Raw genomic sequence first — 20,321 nt, forward strand, 5'->3', positions numbered from 1 at the left:
GTAGCAAATGTTAGGGTTTTTTGTATTCAAGATGTGTGGTGCTAGATAAGTGTTTTTGAATAATAGTAAACTTTTTTGTTGAATAAGACCACTTCCAAAGGGTTAATCATTTTTGGTTGGAATTTAGTTTCATACTGATGCAAGTCTTTGAAGAAATTTTTGGGTGTATTATCCTCGAAATTGCAGCACAATATACCATATTTCACCTCAAACAAATATTACTATAATAAGACACTATACCTTTGATAGATAAGTATCCTACATGATGGGCTACAAACATTTGATTTTAAAGTCAAGGCAGATAGATGATTTCAAACCTTATAAGTCAGGTTTTTCTCAATATTTTCCTTCACTGTCTCCTTAAAAATATTCAAAATCATAACATCAATACTTTTATAGCAGAATAGCTATTACACACCAAAACACGACACAATTATCAATTATAATAATTATTATCATACTATTTGCAAACAATTACTTATCTAATTATATTCGCAAAAAATTTAAAATACACCCTAATTACTACTACCTAGAATGCAAATTACTATGAAATATAAAAACAATGAAAAACTACTTCAACGCAAAATATACTCTAATTACATGTGAATAAGGTACACTTTAGAATGGCCTAAATATTAATTAAGTTTATAATTCGCTGTAAGTGATACAACAATGAAAATCTTCGTCAATCTATCTATACTTAATAATATAATAAAGACGAAACATCTTTTTGTTTGTATCCAAAAGGCTCCGCACTACTGAACCGTTGTGAAAAAATCTCTCACTGTTGGAAAGCTACACACTCTTCCCGAGTAACATAGGCTATATTTTATCCCGGTACGTGCAGTAGTTCCCACGGGACGCGGGTGAAACGGAAAACGGCTGGTGCTAAATATACTCTAAACACTCTAAAGTCAAATAATTAAGGTATAATATTCATTGGCAAGTTCATGATTCTTAATGTGAGTGAAACAGCAGATGTTTTGTTTGTGTTTGAAAGAGATAAAAGGTCTTACGTACAGAGAGCGATAAAAAGTGTTGGCATTGATGTAATTAAACGTTTTTACGTTTAAATTAATTAAAATTGATTTTAATGAGACAGCAGTCAGTAGTAAACACGGAGGAAGGAATAGAGAGTGGAGATGCCTTAAGGTAGGTCAGGAGCCTTCTTCTACGTCAACTACGGCCACGTATGGCTAAAACGATCAGTAGGAATGAACTAAGGAGGCGTTCGGGTTCCCTGAGACTTCTGTTGAAGATTTTTGATAAAAAATAATCGGGTTCAATAGAAGGCGTATGAGGGTGCTTACATAAAGAAACAGGTTGCCGGTACAGACAAACCTGTACGGGTAGGTACCGATCAGTGCAGGTATAATATTTATATTACCTACCCGTACAGGTTTGTCTGAACCGGCAACCTGTCTTTATGTAAGCATCCTGAGGGTGGAGTCAGTAACGTTCTTCGTCCCCCGAACACCCGCATGTTGTCGCGCTACTTTCTTATGAGATTTTCCGTTGACATCTCCGCTAGTCATTTTGTTCTCCATGGTAATAATTACCTTATCTTAGCAGTGATTATGAAATATTGATTCTCTTATTTATAACGTTACGAAATAGATGACGTTTACAGATAATTAATAATTTTTCCTTTGAACTTTTAACCTTATCGTAACCTCTGATAAATGTGCGAACCGAGAAAGGATTTTAACTTCGTAAACAGTTCAAACCAGTACCCCTTGGTGAGACTGGTTGTCAGACTTACTGGCTTTAGACTACCCGTAACGACTGCCAAGGATGTTCAATGACAGCCGGGACCTACAGTTTAACGTGCCATCCGAAACACAGTCATTGGTGTCCAAGATATACTTAGAAAGTACATACAAACTTAGAAAAGTTGCATTGGTACTTCACCATAATAATTTTAGTTAGATTTAAATATAACAACTGAACTGTTTTGCAGTCATTTACGTAAGCTAAAATGTTGCCAAAGTGGAACAGATGGATTAACTCGAAAACAGTTAATAATAAACTGTGGTTTGGTGACGAAACTCTGATGTAGATTCGCTACGTCATTGGAAGTGGAATAATTATATTTTGTACAAGAGTTTTATGCCATTTTATGGTTAACTAGCCGTTGTTATAGCGTCCTGTGGGAACCACTTTGCTGCTCATCTATAAAATAAGTGCTCGGCAAGCTTTTCTTGCCGAGCTGGTTCAACAAACAAAAAATAATATTGATCTAAGATGTGAATATGCTGCAAGCAGAATGATTAATTAGTATCCCTATAGTTCGGCCATTCAGAGAATGCGTTCCTGACACGTCGCGATTGAACTGACGACGTAACTACATTCATTGATTATTGATATAATAATGTTGTTTTAATGCTCCTCAATTGTTAAAACGGTAAACAACCAGCAAAAATATTTTTATCGTAACTGCAACGCCATTGCAAAGTTACGTCGTCAGTTCAATCGCGACGTGTCAGGAACGCATTCTCTGAATGGCCGAACTATAGTTACGTAAAATATACGTTAACCTTAGCATACACAAATTAAATTAACTGGAACTTAAGATAATTTTCAGGATGCAACTAAAATGCAGGTATTATGTACTGAAAAATAAATAAATATCTGCTTTCACACATGGTAAATAAGGTGCTTGTAAAATATTAACATAAAATCCCAACTTACTTCTCTTTTAATTAAACAGTATTTCAATAAATAAAACCAATATAATTGATAAGATTTCAAAAATGACTACTGATAAAACGATAAAACTTTTTTTAGTAATATAAAGCACTAGTACACACTCTGGTTGTGCAATGATTATTATCTGTGACTCACATGGATGAGAATCACGGAGTTCATTAGTATCGGTTTACATGGAAGTGGCGTTATATTTCTGCGGTTTATATGGAGGCCGGACATAATTTTGTTAATTAATTTAAATTAATTTTCAAAATATGACTGAGCTGGTAGAATTTTTCTTGACTGAATTCCGCCAGTGATTCCACTCTCTTCCTAATGGAAAAGCTTTCCGGCTCCGGAAAAAAATACCCTATAAAATGTATTCTGATGTGTACATATCACTGCCAACTTTTATCAAAATCCATTCAGTAGTTTTTGCGTGAGAGGAACAAACATCATACATCCATTCATACTTTTACGTTTAAAATATACCTCTAAATAAATGGGACACAAATAAATAACCAACCATTGGTGCAGCAGGGAGGGTATTCTATTAATCTCACCTTTGTTCTTTATGGAGCCCTTTGTGTACCAGGGCCAAGGTAACTCTTTCAACCAATCCCGCAACCTTGACCTACATCAACAAAAAATAATAACTAAAAGACATGAAAAATCCGAGATAGCAAACACCGCCATATAAACCAACTGTAATCGCATACCACGTTCTACTGTTTAGCTCCACTAACCAGTGTAAGTCTGACTCACGTAACGTCTGACGTTTTACGTGAGTTCAGACACAGTAGCCGTAGAACTACTGGGTTTTTACTGGTAGAAGTGTACCTGGGGGATATTCTGAAGCCGTGTTTGATAACTAAGATATTTGGATACCTAATAGTTGATTGTTAGAAGTGTAAATTAGTACAAATATTGAAATTTTCTTGTGAACAGTGAAAAAATAAATAAGTAAAATTGAATCAAAAACTGAAAAAAAAAATTGTATAGAGGTATTTTATTTGGGCACAGTGGATTGGTGGTAGTAAGGACGAAAATAGTTTCTTTTGTTGTAAATAAATAGTGAAAAAACATAATAAAAATAGTGTTCTAGATATATGATAAATGTTGAGTGCAGAATTCATTGTAGCTGTGTGTATTTTATATCGAAATTGTGTGGAAAAACAAATGTTTATATACTTAGTGGAAAGGTTAACATTTTTCTAAACAAAAAAGTGCTTAAAAATATTGTGTCAGTGTTACAAAGGAAATAGTGTTTGCAAATTGCTGATTATTTGGTTGAATAGTCAGTTTTTTGAAGTTTCAACGTTGCTTTTACTGGTGGATGGATTTTGAAAAAGGTAATTAACTTACTTATATGATATTTGATCCACGCTCAATCCTTCTCCGTGTGAGAGGAGGCCTGTGCCCAGCAGTGGGACGATACAAAGGCTGTAACTAACTGTAACTATTTGATATTTGACAGTATAGCTTATCTTACACTCCTAAACGTATAAAAAAAATAAACAGACCTCACTTTGACTCACGAATGATGGATTGTTTTTGTTCTATGATATTCTATCACGCGGAAACCACTGAACGAGGTTTGATAAAACTTATATAGCATATATATATATATAATATAGCAATATTTAAGTTATATATTACATAGGCTATTTTTTTTTTCGGTTGAGGGAAGAGTTTCATCTTCAGATACCTATACGAAAGAAAGTCAGTCGTAGTTAGTTAAAAAAGATATAGGACATACCCCAAGATGAATTCTACCCATATCACAGCTTTTAATACATAAACTCTTGTAACAAAAGTCACGAAAAACCTAACTTTCCGACTTCATCAAACAAAAACACATTAGTGCTATCATAAACCCATGGCTAAAAATACCATAGTTAGTTTCCATGAGTCATAGCCACCATGGGGAATGGCGATCAATCACGATACTAGGCTTGGCTTGGGACACCATAGAGTTAAACCACTCCTTATGGCAGGGTATTTCAACCGGTGTGCCGCGGCACACCAGTGTGCCGCGTACGTTTCCAAGTGTGCCGCGATGCTCAATTGCAATCATAAAAAAATATTTCGAAAAACAAAAAAGTACGGAAACAAATTAGTCAATTCCGAGAAACGAGACGGGTAGAGCTTGCGCTTTCCATTGTCATAGTAACGTAGCGATGGATACGGTGGGGCGCGGGCGGGTGAAGCGTCCGCCGGCCGGCCGCTGCTTGTCCTATGTTTTGTTTCATTCATTCGTCCATTCGCCCACTTGTTGTGCGTTCGCGCAGTCGTGTATCTTTGGTTTTGTGTTGGTATGCAAACTCGCTGTGCATAGTGTGATTATATTTGGGTTCTAACGAGACCTTCAATTCAACATGGATAAATTCGTAACCCGTACGTCAACTGATGATCAACCGTCATCGAGTCAACCCGTCCTTAAAAAACAAAAAGTTACGAGTTCTAAACGACAATACCATGAAGACTATTTGAAGGTGGGGTTTACTTGGACAGGAGACAAAGAAGAACCAAACCCTTCTTGTCTTGTTTGCGGCCAAAAATTATCCAACGAATCAATGGTCCCTAGCAAATTAAAAAGACACCTCTCTACAAAACATTCTCATCTCGTGGGCAAGGACCTACAGTACTTTCAACGTTTACTGAAATCTCAAGCCCAGCAATCTACAAGTCTTACCAAAACAATGACTATATCTGACAAGTGTCAAGAGGCAAGCTATCACGTGGCGGAACTTATAGCGAAAAAAATGAAACCACATACTATTGCAGAAAATTTAGTTTTGCCAGCGTGTCGTCAGATTGTGAAGACGTTATTTGGGGTTGAAGCTGAAAAGGAGGTGTTGAAAATTCCTCTGTCAGATAACACCATCAGCAGGCGCATAGAACACATGTCAGAAGATATTGAAGCACAAGTAATAGAAAAACTACGAATTGTTCGTACATTCGCCTTACAAGTTGATGAATCAACTGACATAAGTGGGAAGGCCCAGCTGCTGGCATTTATACGGACGGTCGTGGAAGATGACTTCATTGAAAACTTTTTTTGTTGCAAAGAACTGCCCGAAACAACAAGAGGCGAAGACATATTTAATGTTTTGGATGCATATTTGAAATCCTCTGATTTATCATGGACTGATTGTATTGGAATATGTACCGACGGAGCACCTTCAATGACTGGTTCTATAAAAGGGTTTGTTACTTTGGTGCAAGAAAGAAATCCAAATATTGTGCTGACCCACTGCTTTATTCATAGGGAAGCATTGGTATCAAAAACTCTACCGAATGATTTTAAAACTGTGTTGGAAGATGTAGTAAGAGTTATAAATTTCATTAAGAGTCGTCCATTGAAATCTAGATTATTTAAACAAATTTGCCAAGACATGGATGCAGACCACTACACGTTGCTTCTTCACACCGAGGTGAGATGGCTCTCGAGAGGACGAATTTTGTCCCGCGTGTATGAACTTAAGGAAGAGTTATTGATATTCCTCACATTGGAGTCATCAGAGTTTGTTAATTTATTCAGCGATGATACATGGTGCACAAAATTGGCGTACTTGACAGATTTATTCGAACATCTTAACAAATTAAATACAGGTATGCAGGGACGAAATGAGAATATTCTGACGTCATCAGATAAAATAAAAGGTTTCGCAGAAAAAATAACGCTATGGAAAAATCATATTTGCCAGGGCACTCTGTCCATGTTCCCGCATACAGCGTCAAGAAATGTGGATTGTAGAATGAGATCTTTGATAAGGGATTCATTAGAATTGTTAGAAAAAAATGTAAACAAATACTTTCCCAATATCGAGGTTGAGAAATTTGATTGGGTGAGAGACCCGTTCAATATTTCAATCAGTAGCTTGGTTGGTTTTGAATTGGAAGAGAAAGAACAGTTTTGTGAGTTAAAAAATGACTTTGCTATTAAAATTACAGGAATTGAATGTAAATAAGTTCTGGTTACATGTTTCAGCAGAATATCCAGAATTAAGTAAAAAAGCTCTCATTGCCCTATTGCCGTTTTCGACATCTTACTTATGCGAACAAGGATTTTCAGCATTGACAAATATAAAAAGTAAAAATCGCGAACGTCTGCTATCTGTTGAGGAAGAGCTTCGAGTATGTTTGTCGACAATTCGCCCAAGAATAAAAAGCCTTTGCTCGACACGTCAGGCTCAAATATCGCATTAATTGATTATATCATGTTATTTAAAACTTATTGATATACTTAATTATAAATACTATTAAAGTTCATTTTCACCAAAATAATTTCGTTTTTTCCTAAAGGATATCAATACCTCCCTACGTCCGCACATAAATCAAGGCCTCAAATATCCTACGCCTACCAAATTCTTTACTGGTGTGCCGTGAAAGTTTACTGAAACTAAAAGTGTGCCGTTCACAACAAAAGGTTGAAAAAGTCTGCCTTATGGTGAAAACTGTAGGTATTCTTCACTACATAGTATAAAACAAAGTCGCTTTTTTGTACCTATGTCCCTATATCCCTACATCGCTACGTCCCTATGTCCTATATCCCTAGTAGTACGCGTAGTATAGTCCCTTTGTACGCTTAAATCTTCATGCGATGCCGATTTTCATGCGGTTTTTTTTTTCAATTAAAGAGGAAGGTTATATGTATAATAAGACACATTAAAAAGTAGGGAAATACTGTTATCCCGTGCGAAGCCGGGGCGGGTCGCCAGTTTACTATAAAAGTTTCAGGTTGTGATGTCACTTTTCAGTCAGATTTTTCATTCAGTTCAAAGAGAGATTATGTCTTTATCAAAAATACCATAGTTATGTAGTTTCCATGAGTCATAGCTACCATGGGGAATTGCCATCAATCACGATACTAGGCTTGGCTTGGGACAACATAAGGTTACACCACACCTTACGGTGAAAACTGTATTCTTTTGCTATGAAAGTTCATGGTGATGCCAGTTGTCAGTCTTATTTTTCATGCAGAACAAAGAGATATAAGATAAAGCTTAAAAGTCATTTATTCAAAGTAGGCTGAAATGCAGCACTTTTTGAAGGTCAAATTTACAAAAGACTGCCCTCAAAACGCCCGCCCTTCACCGATGATGACTTCAGATGATGTCCTTATCAAGAAATACTATGGTTTTCATAAGCTATTGCTACCAGTGGGAATGGCGATCAATCACGATGCTAGGCTTGGCTTGGGACACCATAGAGGTTACGCCGCACCTTATGTGAAAGTTCAGGTTGATGATGTCACTTTTTCAGTCAATATTTTTGTGAAAAGAGATGAATATGAAAGACTAGCTTCTGCCAGCGGTTTCACCCGCATCCCGTGGAAACTACTTCCCGTACCGGGATAAAAAGTAGCCTATAGCCTTCCTCGATAAATGTGCTATCTAACACTGAAAGAAATTTTCAAATCGGACCAGTAGTTCCTGAGATTAGCGCGTTCAAACAAACAAACTCTTCAGCTTTATAATATTAGTATAGATTTACTGAATCAAATGTACTATTGTATCCAAGTAAATGCATAAAAACATAATTTTATGGTACGGTATCGTATCCATCGTCAGCCTAGCCACCCTACCATGTTGGGGTCGGCTTCCAGACTAACTTAGTGCAGCTTAGTACCGGTGTGTCACATGGAGCGACTGCTAATCTAATCTCTTCAACTCCAAGCAATTCGATATTCCTTGGTAAGACTGGTTGTCTTTCTGATTTCTTTCTGCCTCTAAAAACTGCCTAAGATGTTCAAATAACAGCTGGAACCCACCAATTTAACCTTAACCTTTAATCTTTCGAAATATAGAGGAATTCATCTTGACAATATGGTCACTTATCCACAAAGTTTAACTTAATGATCGATCGACCCGTGCGGTTAGTTACCCACAATCACCTTCATATACATATTTATCGTAATCATACATTTCTCCAAGTTCTCATGTTCCCATTAGTTCACAGCTACAATAATGCCTATTGTTCATGACATTACAAAGCAAACTATACAATATACATACTATTTCCCTCGGCTCCGTTCCACTTCACTACCTAGTGCGCAATATGTACAGAACACAAAGAGATAAAGTACAATACGGATAGATAACAAAAGTAAACATAACTACGTAACTATGACGTCATAAGATGTTAGATTTTGTGTAACACCGTCATTCATCCTCATCCTCCGAGCCTTTTCCCAACTATGTTGGGGTCGGCTTCCAGTCTAACCGGATGCAGCTGAGTACCAGTGCTTTACAAGGAGCGACTGCCCTATTTGACTCCCTCAATCCAGTTACCCGGGCAACCCAATACGCCTTGGTACACCATCATTGACCTTCTACAATACTGCAAAACGTATTAAGCAATGTGACTAATGCCCGGTTTCTCTCATCATCTGCCGAGCCTTTTCCCAACTATGTTGGGGTCTGCTTCCAGTCTAACCGGATACAGCTGAGTAAGTACCAGTGTTTGACATGGAGCGACTGCCTATCTGGCCTGCTTAAAACATAAAAAGACAGCCCCCAAAAAGCCCGTCCTTCACTACTTCCTATGTGTTATTGCTGGTAAGAAGTTGCGCAACAAACTCCCCAGCAACACATGGCTGTCTGTTTGCTCTAGGTATCATTATCATGAGGTTATGTAATGCTGACTCCCGTGGAAACTACTTTGCGCAACTGAATGATGATGATGATGTCCTCCTAGCCGATTATCGGCTACGGCAGCTGTTCTCATGTAAGGAGAATAGCCAACTGCGCAGGACATATTATAGTGCACAAGCATTTGTGCAGACACAAGTGCACTCACTATTCCTTCACTCTTTGGATAAAACGTAGCCTAGTGCCTTTTTCGGTGAATGGGCTTAACACTGAAAGAATTTGCCAAATCACGAAATGGCGAACTGTTTGATAATTTATCTCAAACAGCTGTTTTAATATAATAATTTAAATTGATAACGATGCCTCCGTTCAATCTAAAAAAATTGCTTTAAGAATTTTAAATTAAGACAGCTCAACTTACTCTGGTTTTATAAGATCTCTATACATACCTAAAATTATTATCTCAGAGCGTAGAACAAAGAATCATTATTATGTCATCTTTTTAGACTAATTAGAGTATTGAAGTTTGTTTTATATGTTACTCGAAGTTAGATAATGATTACTGATTTTGTTGAGCACTTGGTAATAGAGGGCTCTTATGGGTAGCCACGTGATTTGATAAGTATGTAAAGTGAAGCCAAGAATAGTTCTTAGATAGGAAATCTTGTAACTGTAACAAAAATGGGAAGTTTTATTATACTAGCTTTCGCCCGCGGCTTCGCCCTCATAGTTTGTTGATAAAAACAGCCTATATATTAATACAGGATATCACCTATCTACATACCAAATGTCAACCAAATCGGTCCAGCCGTTTTTGCGTGAAAGAATAACAAACATATATCCATACATTCTCACAAACTTTCACATTTATAATATTAGTAGGATTAACGTCCAGATCAATATTTAAGTAAATTATCTGTTCTCTCCGACTGCGGCATTGTTCGCGCGAGTTACCGCGGCGCTGGTACATAAAGGGCTTAAGAAGTAACATGGTGGGTTTTAGTCAGTAAGAGTCTGAGAATCCCTTACGTTACATCCACAGCCGGAGAGGTCATTTCATGATTTTCCATCACAAAAAGATCTGTTTGAACTAAGATGAGCCAGTTACTTTGCGTAGATACAGGTGCACTCACTATTCCTTCACTCTCATACCAGTTACCTAAAGTTCCCAAAGCAAAAAAATGCATTCGACGATGCCTACCCGAAGAGCGTGCGAATTATAATTATAAGAATAGAGCAAGGACATTATGAAGGCTTGCCCTTTCAGAGTTAAACAATACAATTACGATATTTTCTTTACCTGAAGATGGAGCCAGCTTAAGCTTCTCTTCACAGAGTCATAGGTATATGCTCATTTTATGTCAGGCCAACGCTCTACTTATATCTCACGTTACGTACCGTTAACGGCTAAAGAAAGGGATATCGGGTAAAGGTACTGATGGTGTTTGCTCAATGGCACATATATTTATCGATATACAGCTGCATCCAATTTGAGGGGAAAAACATGTTATCCAAATAACCATTTAATCAGTGTTATACTTCCGATGATTCAAATAATCTGACTTGCTGTGTCCACATCATCATCATACTTCTGCCCTTATCCCAATTTTACTTGTAGTCGGTGCAGCATGTTTTCTTCTTCCATACTCTTCTATCTGCCATCATTTCATAACTAACATTCTCTCTAGCCATATCGACTTGCACACGATCCATCCATCGTCTCTTTGGTCATTTAGTTACCTCCTCATCACTCCTGACTAAATCACTGGATTCTCCATCTTACCGAATCTATTACCTGAAAATGAGTCAAGAAAATTCCAATTTCAGAAAACCCATAATTAATTAACAAATCTCAAAATCAAGGAAAATGTGGTCTAATTACGAATAGTGATTATTCAACCAGATTCCTATTGAGTCATTCATAAAGAACTTGTGAATAAGGCAAATTGTACAGCAATTAAAAAAAAAATAAAGTTTTTTCCTGTAGTCATAATAAATGACTGTTGGTTGTAATGAGGATAAAAACTTGAAGAATCCAATTTTATTTTTAAATTTAATTACTTACACACTTTTATGTCGTTCCTTGTGGTGCAAATCTGACATACAGTCTTACCAAGGGGTATCGGGTGACAAGGTTGAGGAAGTCAGATAGGCCGTCGTTCTTTAAAACTCTGGTACTCAGCTGCATCCAGTTAGACTGGAAGCCAACCCCTGCATAGTTGGGAAAAGCCGGCTAAGCAGATGATTACATACTCTGACTTCTACTTTCTAGGTACCTAAACCTTCTTTTGATCCGATTTCCTAGAGATACATGATTTTGACCTGCATTCTGCAATCTTTCTCCCCTCCATTTGTTTTCTTTTGTGCTGAATAAACGTTTTATCCACCTATCTATCTTTGCATTTTTTTGACATTGTATATTTCCTTCTGAAACCTTGAAACAGCTGATTATATTTCTATAACAACCTCTTATCGTCTTATCCGCAATATTTCCGTCAATTGTCTTACTACGTGACCGAAGAATGCGTGGGAGATAAACGTCAGCGAATCGTCATTTTCTGGGAACGATAGACGTTGCAACGCCTACGCATGTTGACGTAAAGAATGCGTAATTTTTAGATTTACTACGATAATTAAACGATTATTTTAGGGCGTTCTTACTCGGTCCGCTGAAGTTCACTGACAAGATATCGTCCGTTCTTCTTAAAACAACTGCAGTTGACCTTTAAAATTGAAAATCCAAAGTAGACAGATTTTTTAAGAAAACTGACGCTTTTATTTATCATTCTGTTTATCAGAAGTCGTTTGTTACAAATCTAGGCCCGAGAAGCCAGTATAGTTGTGAGGTTCCCAAAGGAAATAAATATTCTAATATTATAAACAACTCGTGTGAGTACAAGTTGTCTAGACATGTAAACTAACATCTTTGCGCAGCTGACCAGGTAGGTAATTCCCTTAAGATATTGTTACCACGGCATAACACACAGTCTAATGCACTCAAAGATACGAAAAAAAATTACAAACACTCCTATAAATGCTATATTCGCAGATGCAAGTATTTTTCCACATTAAATAAACTGACAAAATAAACATCACACTCCCTTATCTTGGTACAAAATTATGAGTCAGTCGGATGTAGGTTAAATGCTCATAGAAATAGGTTTAATTGCCTGAACGTTAGCACTAGTTATAAAGGGCACTAAAATTATCTGAGACCACGATAATACGGAGGTCTGTTTTGCTTAATATGCTATTTCCTGCGTAAAGATTATTTTTAATTTCACCTAACAAGTCAAAAGTCCCGGCTGTCATTGCACAGCTTTGGCAGTCGCTACGGGTAGTCGGAAGCCAGTAAATCTGACAACCAGTCTTACCAAGGGGTATTGGTTTGCCCGAGTAACTGGGTTGAGGAGGTCAGATAGTCGCTCCTTGTAAAAACACTGGTGTTCAGCTGCAACCAGTGAGACTGGAAGCCTACCCCAATATAAATGTAGTTGGTAAAAAGGCTCGTGAGATGATGACCTAACCCTGGTGTCAGTTTTTTCAAATGTTCTCTGACGTGGAGTTGTAACAACGACTGCTACTGAGTAGCATTACACAAAGGGCAGAAGGAACACGATGGTTTTTAGTCAGTAAGAGTGTGACACTCCCTCACGCTGCATCCACAGAGGTCATTTGATGATTTGCCATCAAAAAAGGCGGTGACACCGCTAACTTTCAGACTAGAGTCTCAGTACTTTGTGAAAGTTACTGAGAGACATTTTATACTAATTCAGAATGGGTGGGTATTCAATGTGTGATTACTATTAGGTAGTCATTACAATATTAAATGGTTCTTTTTATACATTAAAATTATTTTATTTATCAACAAAAACCATGTCAAAAGTGCCATATAAAACAAAGTTAACCTTATTACGTAAAAAATTGACCTATTGCTAAATACAATTTGGAACTTGATAAAAAAGCAATTTGTTAATATTTTGGTCAACTGATAAAATAAACATTTCTACGTATAAAGAGAAATGGGATCAGAATCATTTGAAATGTTATTTCTATGATATAACGTATCATTCCGGGCGTCGGGCCGTCTGATGTTAAACCAAATTGTTATAAACTAATTAGCAATTTTATTATAGAGGGGGGATTTTGTCGATAGTTTTGGTATCGATAATTTAACGTTATGGCGGGGAACAAAAGTGTATAGGCTACCTTTCGTTTGTAATTTAAAAGTAAGTTGGGTATTGGAGACAGTTGTATAAGACTTCCTATTTTTTCAGATATTACCTGATAAGAGTATACTTTAGTCTCAAAATACATCATCACGTAAATGAGAAAGTCGCAATCGCAACGGTTCCCTTTTACACTATTTTGGTAGGGGCTTTTTATTTAAAAAGAGGCTATTTAAAGATAAACTTTATTCACAACACTTAGACCCCCTATCTTAATTACAAAGACACCAAAACACCCCGACCCCAGGTCATATAAAACTATGTCAGGGATTTAATATTACACATACACACAGAAAAAAAACATGCAATTATATCATATTTTTCTATTTCCGGGAATAGAACCGACCTTGTAAAAAATTCCGCAACAAACTCGATAAAAACATCGACGGATCTTTATTTTTATCGATGTCGATAAACCGAATAGCACAACACTAGAGCAATAAATCATTATCGTGAACGTCATAATAATACTAGTAATGACCTAGCCTCATTTGTAAGTAATTTTATGATGTGAGATGGAACCAAGAAATAATATCTAACTTCAAAGAAAGCAAAATTTGTGGGTCTTGGCTATCATTTGAACATCTTTGGCAGCCGTTACAGGGAGTCAGAAGCCAGTAAGTTTGACAACCATTCTTACCTAGGGGTATTGGGTTGCCCGGGTAACTGGGTTGAGGAGCTCAGATAGGCAGTCGCTCCTTGTAAAGCACTGGTACTCAGCTACATCCGGTTAGACTGGAAGCCGACGCCAACATAGTTAGGAAAAGGCTGTCCAGTGTACCACAAGGAGCGACTGCCCTATCCGACCAGCTCTCGGGAATAAATACGTACACAAACAAATAAATGCCTTTGTTACACAATCAAAACAATACAATGAGTAATTAGTAACGCATACATAGCGTATAGAGGAATTTTATCTTTTGGCTAGATGAGAGCAAAGTCCTCTAAAATTATAAATATCGATCTCAGTGGCGTGCACTTGGAGAGGCCTATGTCCAGCAGTGGACTGCGATAGGCTGATGATGATATTATTTGAAAGATCGCTCATTATGTGTACCTAATAAAGTATATATCTATCTATCTATCTAGGTAGTCAGTCCATCTTTTATCCGAGTAATTCCTATCTAACGCGGGTGAAAAACCGTCCCAAAACAGCCAGTCTATAATAAAACTTTACCTCATGAAAATGTACTTTCAAAAATTACCAACAAAAATCCCGGTACATTGACATCGTGTCAAGAATTTCTTTGACACAAGAAATATAAATAAAAATTACCCTCAGTTTTTGAGATGAATCCAAGTAACTGTGTCACTGGGAGTTTTAGACACTTTACATTTTATTTTGACTGTCTTTATGTCTACGGGTTCTCCCATTTTTTCTTTGTGTGTCTAGGCTAAAAGAGGATATGTCATATTATTTTGGTCTTAGACAGCAGTTTAGTATTGTTTCTGCTATTTTTATTACCCTTCGTAGTTGGTTTGATGAAAAAAATCTCGCTTCTTTGTTATACATAAATTATAATAGCCTCCATGCGCGGTTTCACCCTTATCCCAAAGGCACTACTTCCATCAATCCTTTTAAATAATGCTTATGTAAACTTTCTACCTACCGTACCTATATACCGTATTTCATCTGAATCGGTTCTGCTGCTTTAGCGTAATTGAGTTGTTCCTAGGTCGTTGTAGGTACGTAGTTAATTTCGCATTTATAATATGGGTGAGGATTTAATGTAATTAACTAAGAAGCCATTCGAGGGGGTACATTGTGGCAGAGGTGTGAGGCGGAAAACCTGGAGTTAGATAATTGTTAACGTCGTAGGTCTTTTAGCAAAGGTAGTGTCAACTGCGCAGCCAATTATCTAACCTCAGCATTAGTTCAGTAATAATACGCCAGTCCTACTGTATTTCCACCAGGGCCAAAGCCTGCCGGGGCTGCGGGATAGTCCGCGCGAGTTGCCGCGGCCCTGGTACATAAAGGGGTTAAGAAGGAACATGGTGGGCTTTACTCAGTAAGAGTCTAACACTCCCTCACACTGCACCCACAGCGGGAGGGGTCATTTAATGATTTTCCACTCCTGTATCTGCTTACCCCTTTCAACACAGTCATGATTAAGCATCAGTATAAATAGAACGAGCTGACTAAAGTAAATTCTGAATACCACCTGTTATGCTGCCAACAATTCTAATAAAATAAGGAAAAATTTAAATGGTTACTAATATTATAAATACAAAAGTTTGCCCCTTTCACCAATGAATCTATTCTAAGTATAAAGCTGAAAAGTCATGTTTTTTCAACTACTGACTTTCAACCTGGGCAACCCGATACCCCTTGGTAAGACCGGTGTCAGACTTACTGGTTTCTGACTACCCGTAACGACTGCCAAGGATGTTCAATGACTGACGGGACCTACAGGTAACGTGCCATCCGAAACACAGCCAATGGTGTCTAAGATATACTTAGAAAGTACATAAAAACGTAGAAAAGTTGCATTGGTACTTGCCTGATTTGGAACCGAACCCGCGCCCTCATGCTTGAGAGGTTGGTTCTGTACTAGGCCACTACGACTTTTTTAGACAAGGAAAAAGTTACAACAAATATAATATTTATTTATAAATGAATTGTTCATTACTACATAATGTTGTCCGCGGTGTACATGTAAGCTTGTTATCGCGGGAGCAACACTGTTTTACATGATCGGTACAAATTAGTTCGTTTTGCATTCTTCGGCCGGCATCAACGTTTTAATTAATTTTCGTACTTTCAAAAATACGTGATTTTTATTGGTGTTGGTTTTGAAAAGACTTGTACTTATGTGGTTCTCGATACGGTAAAGTTTTGTCGATGTCTTGTTGGCAAAACAATATTGTTTGGTGTAGTGAAAGTTCGTTTAGCCCTGTTGGGATGGTGACAATAGATTGTGTTTTGTAATTTTTTGGTTTTAAGTTTTGAAAAAACTTCAGTATTAATGAGGTGGTCAATACGGTACAGTTTTTGGTGTGAAGTTAGCAAAACAATATTGTTTGATACAGTGAAAGTTGTGTTTGCCCTGTTGGGATGGTGACAAAAGACTGTGTTGTGTTGATTTGTGACTTGTGTTAAAAATAAGTGTGTTGTTGTGTTGGATTTAAACATTCATAATGGAGAGAGAAGGTACTTTTTTGTTCAGTTTTTTTTTCATTAATACTTCTACCTACGGTGATTTGTACATTTAACTATTCCGATGACCAAGGCATTTTCAGTTGTCAAGTATACGGCTGGTTATGGTATGGTTATCGCTAAAGTTACATGGTGCAACTCACCCTTAGCAACTGTTTGCTATATAGAGTGCGATGATCTCAGGAACTATTAAACCGATCTGAAAAAATATTTCAATGTTACATAGTCTATTTAGCGAGAAAGATTTTTGGCTTTTAATCTTTCAATGTAGACGAGAAGTAGTTCCCATAGTATTCCCGGTGAAACCGCTGACGGAACCTAATAATTTTTATTTTGTCCTAATGGTCACTATATCCAGGAATTCACTTGTGATATAGACTATGTTTAATGTACCTACATATATTATTAAAGGAAGGAGTCTAACAGTCGTCTATGTTCGTAAACAAATCACAAGTATGTCAACAGCAAACAAGGTTATTAATATGTGATTTTCCGTACTTATTCCTATCTAGGCTGGTGGTTTGTCCAGCTTAGGGAATTCAAAACACACATATTTTACGTACGGGTTCCTCAACTGCTCGTTGAAAATCCTCATGGACATCTTCCGAATGAGGAGAGGAGAAATTGTAAATACGTTACCTTTTTTTTAACGACGTCAAAAATCATCAAAAGACTCCTCCCTGCTGTGGGTTAGCAGCTGTGAGGGAGTGTCAGACTCTTACTGACTAAAAACCGTCGTGTTCCGTCGTAGGCCGCGTATGTACCAGGGCCGCGGTAAATATGTTACCTATGTATTTAAAATTGGTTTCCAAAAAGTCTGTCAAAAAGGTCGATAAAATCAAAATCAATCAAAATCAAAAGTCATTTATTCAAAGTAGGCTGAAAATCAAAAGACAGCCCCCAAAACGCCCGCCCTTCACCACTTCCTATGTGTTTTTGCTGGGAAGAAGAAGTGGTGGAACAAACTCCCCAGCAACGATAGGATAACTAGGTCGTGTTCAAATAGCCATCTGCAACGCAATAATTTTATCCATCCGAAGTTGGCTACCAATGACTCATTCCAGAACAAAACACCGATTTGACGACCTCGACGGCGCAATGGTCACCATGCCGGACTGCCGAACCTGAGGTCCCGGGTTCGATTCCCGGTTCGGTCGACATTTGTGTGATGAGCATGCTTGTTCGCCGTGGTCTGGGTGTAACAATATGTATTTATAAATATGTATATATTGTAGTTATTTGTAGTTTATCAGTTGTGTTAGCACCCATAACACAAGTTAATTAATAACTTACCATGGGGCTAACCGACCGTGTGTGTGAAAAGGTGTCCCGACATTATTTTAAAACAATTGTAAACAGATATTTGCAAAACCTTGTTTAGTCAACCAAGCTATAACCTGATGTACAGTCATAGTAATCAAACAACATCATCTGCCTAGCCTTTTCCCAACTATGTTGGGCACGTTAAACTGTAGGTCCCGGCTGTTACTGAACATCCTTGGCAGTCGTTACGGGTAGTCAGAAGCCAGTAAGTCTGATACTAGTCTAAACAAGTGGGATTGGGTTGCCCGGGTAACTGGGTTGAGGAGGTCAGACAGGCTGTGGCTCCTTGTAAAATACCAGTACCCAACCACATCCTGTTAGACTGGAAGCCGACACCAACATAGTTGGGAAAGGCTCGGGAGATGATAATGGCTACCCGTAACGACTGCCAAAGATTTTCACTGAGTCATTTAACGAGAACCGTACATAGATATTTCAAAACTGCCTTTTTCAGTTAACCGCTCTATAACCTGATGTACAAAACACAGTAATACTAATCAAGTAACAAGGTCACGAATAACTGTTAATCTTGCTCTGAAATGTTTCACAAACAATCAATAATTTCGACCGGCTGTTTCCGTTGTCAGTTATACTTGTATTGTTGAATGAAAAGGTTGGAATATCGGAATATTAAAAGGTGATGGTGAATTTGACGTGCATTTTGTGTATTTGTGAAGGTCTCGGAGCAGAAATTGCAGTCTAAACAGTCGGCCCTATTTTGGCACAATAGTTGACCGACAGGTTATTTTTTAAAGGTAATCATGAACTTGTTCGTTGTAATGTGCGCACTACCATTCATCTCCGCACTGATTTATTATCCCAAAAAAACTATCGGCCGACTAGAAGTTTGCAATGTTTAGGTAGATTAGGTTTAACTGGAGAGTAAAGAAAATTTACATTAATCTTTAAAGTAGTAAAATTATATAAAAAATATTGTCAATTGTTTACTACAGTTGGAAATTGTGTGGATCTTTATGTAAAAACCTTTTTTATTCATTTCCAATCTTATTTATCAGTGACGCTAATTATTGGTGTGACGCTATTTTCTTGTATTTTTAATCAATGACCAAAAAGAGGTTGTGTAAGTTTATCTGTATCCTTGGCAAAAGTATGGATGATTTTTTATTTTCTATTCGAAAATTGCAAGACCTGTAATTCCCCTTTTCAGAAGTGTTTGTGTCTTTACTTACTTACAATTTTTTTCTAACATTGTATGTTTGTTTCAGCTAAACGATCTAATGAACGAGCTGTTCGAGACGGTGACTGCGGTTTGCAACATGGAAGATAACAAGCCAGGCAGTTTCCCCACGGAACACTCAGATGGCAGCACCAGCGAAGGTAAACATCAAACATCATTTTCCCAAACTATGCTGGGGTCGGCTTCCAGTATTAGACGGATGAGGCTGAGTACTAGTGAGCTACATAGAGCGATTGCCTGTCTGACCTCATCAACTAAGTTACCAGGATAAATCAATGCAATACCCCTTGTAAGAAGACTGGCTTCTGGTTACGTGTAACAACTGCAAATAATGTTCAGATGACAACCGAGACCCGCCAATTTCCTGCCTTACTTTACCTACCTAACCTATAGAGCTATAGGCCTCGGTGGCGGTTCATCTCGTTAAAAAGCTGTAGGCATTCAGTAGGCTACCAGTGTGCTACATTGTAAGCTTGATGTACAATTTCAAATCGGCTGAAATGGTTGGTTTCTCCCTAACTAGTCATGCGTTCTTGCTATTTTGGAATGGAGCCAACTACTTACAGCTAGGTACTTTAACACACAATTGATTCATAAACCAATTTTGCAACAAACTAATCTTTACCCATTCTCTTTTACAGAATCAGTAAAACTCACAAGAAGTCTAACCGAAAAACGAAAAAACTACGTCAGAAGGGTCTCAACTAGAGTCGCGTACTTAGACCCGAAGAACATCAAACGGTTCAGACATCAGACCTCCGTTTGTTCTTACAAATCCGAAGTCATTGACAATCCATACTCCACGTTCAGGTCCTGGAAGAGTTTCCGAACATCCCAAGGGAATATTGCAAAAATGGATACAGGGTCCAAATTTAATCTTACTGACTCCCACGGGAACGTTCTCTCAATGAAAGATGTGCTTGATGCAAGCACGGATAGTATTGATAACATGAGTATTGATGAGAAAGCTGGGTGTATCGATCTTCCCTTTGAGCCGAGAGAAAGGGGGCTGTTTAATTTGTGTCTGCTGGTTGGTTTGAATCATATGACTGGACAGGCTTATGTGAAAAGTGTGTTTCCTAGTCAGGTGAGTGATTTGGAGTTATTTTTCTTTTTGTGTTACTGTTCTG

General features: G+C 37.6%; 1 protein-coding gene across 1 annotated transcript in view; it reads left to right on the forward strand.

Moving 5' to 3' along the window:
• LOC124643707 (DENN domain-containing protein 2B-like) overlaps positions 1 to 20,321 on the forward strand; it is an 81,394-nt gene that overhangs the window by 44,605 nt on the left and 16,468 nt on the right. Inside the window, exons 3-4 of the mRNA XM_047182748.1 lie at positions 19,220 to 19,331; positions 19,833 to 20,278. Of these exons, the coding sequence (XP_047038704.1) occupies positions 19,220 to 19,331; positions 19,833 to 20,278 (558 nt within the window). The remainder of the gene's footprint in view (positions 1 to 19,219; positions 19,332 to 19,832; positions 20,279 to 20,321) is intronic.

Source organism: Helicoverpa zea, chromosome 28 (genome assembly GCF_022581195.2).
Source record: "Helicoverpa zea isolate HzStark_Cry1AcR chromosome 28, ilHelZeax1.1, whole genome shotgun sequence".
Lineage (NCBI taxonomy): Eukaryota > Metazoa > Arthropoda > Insecta > Lepidoptera > Noctuidae > Helicoverpa > Helicoverpa zea.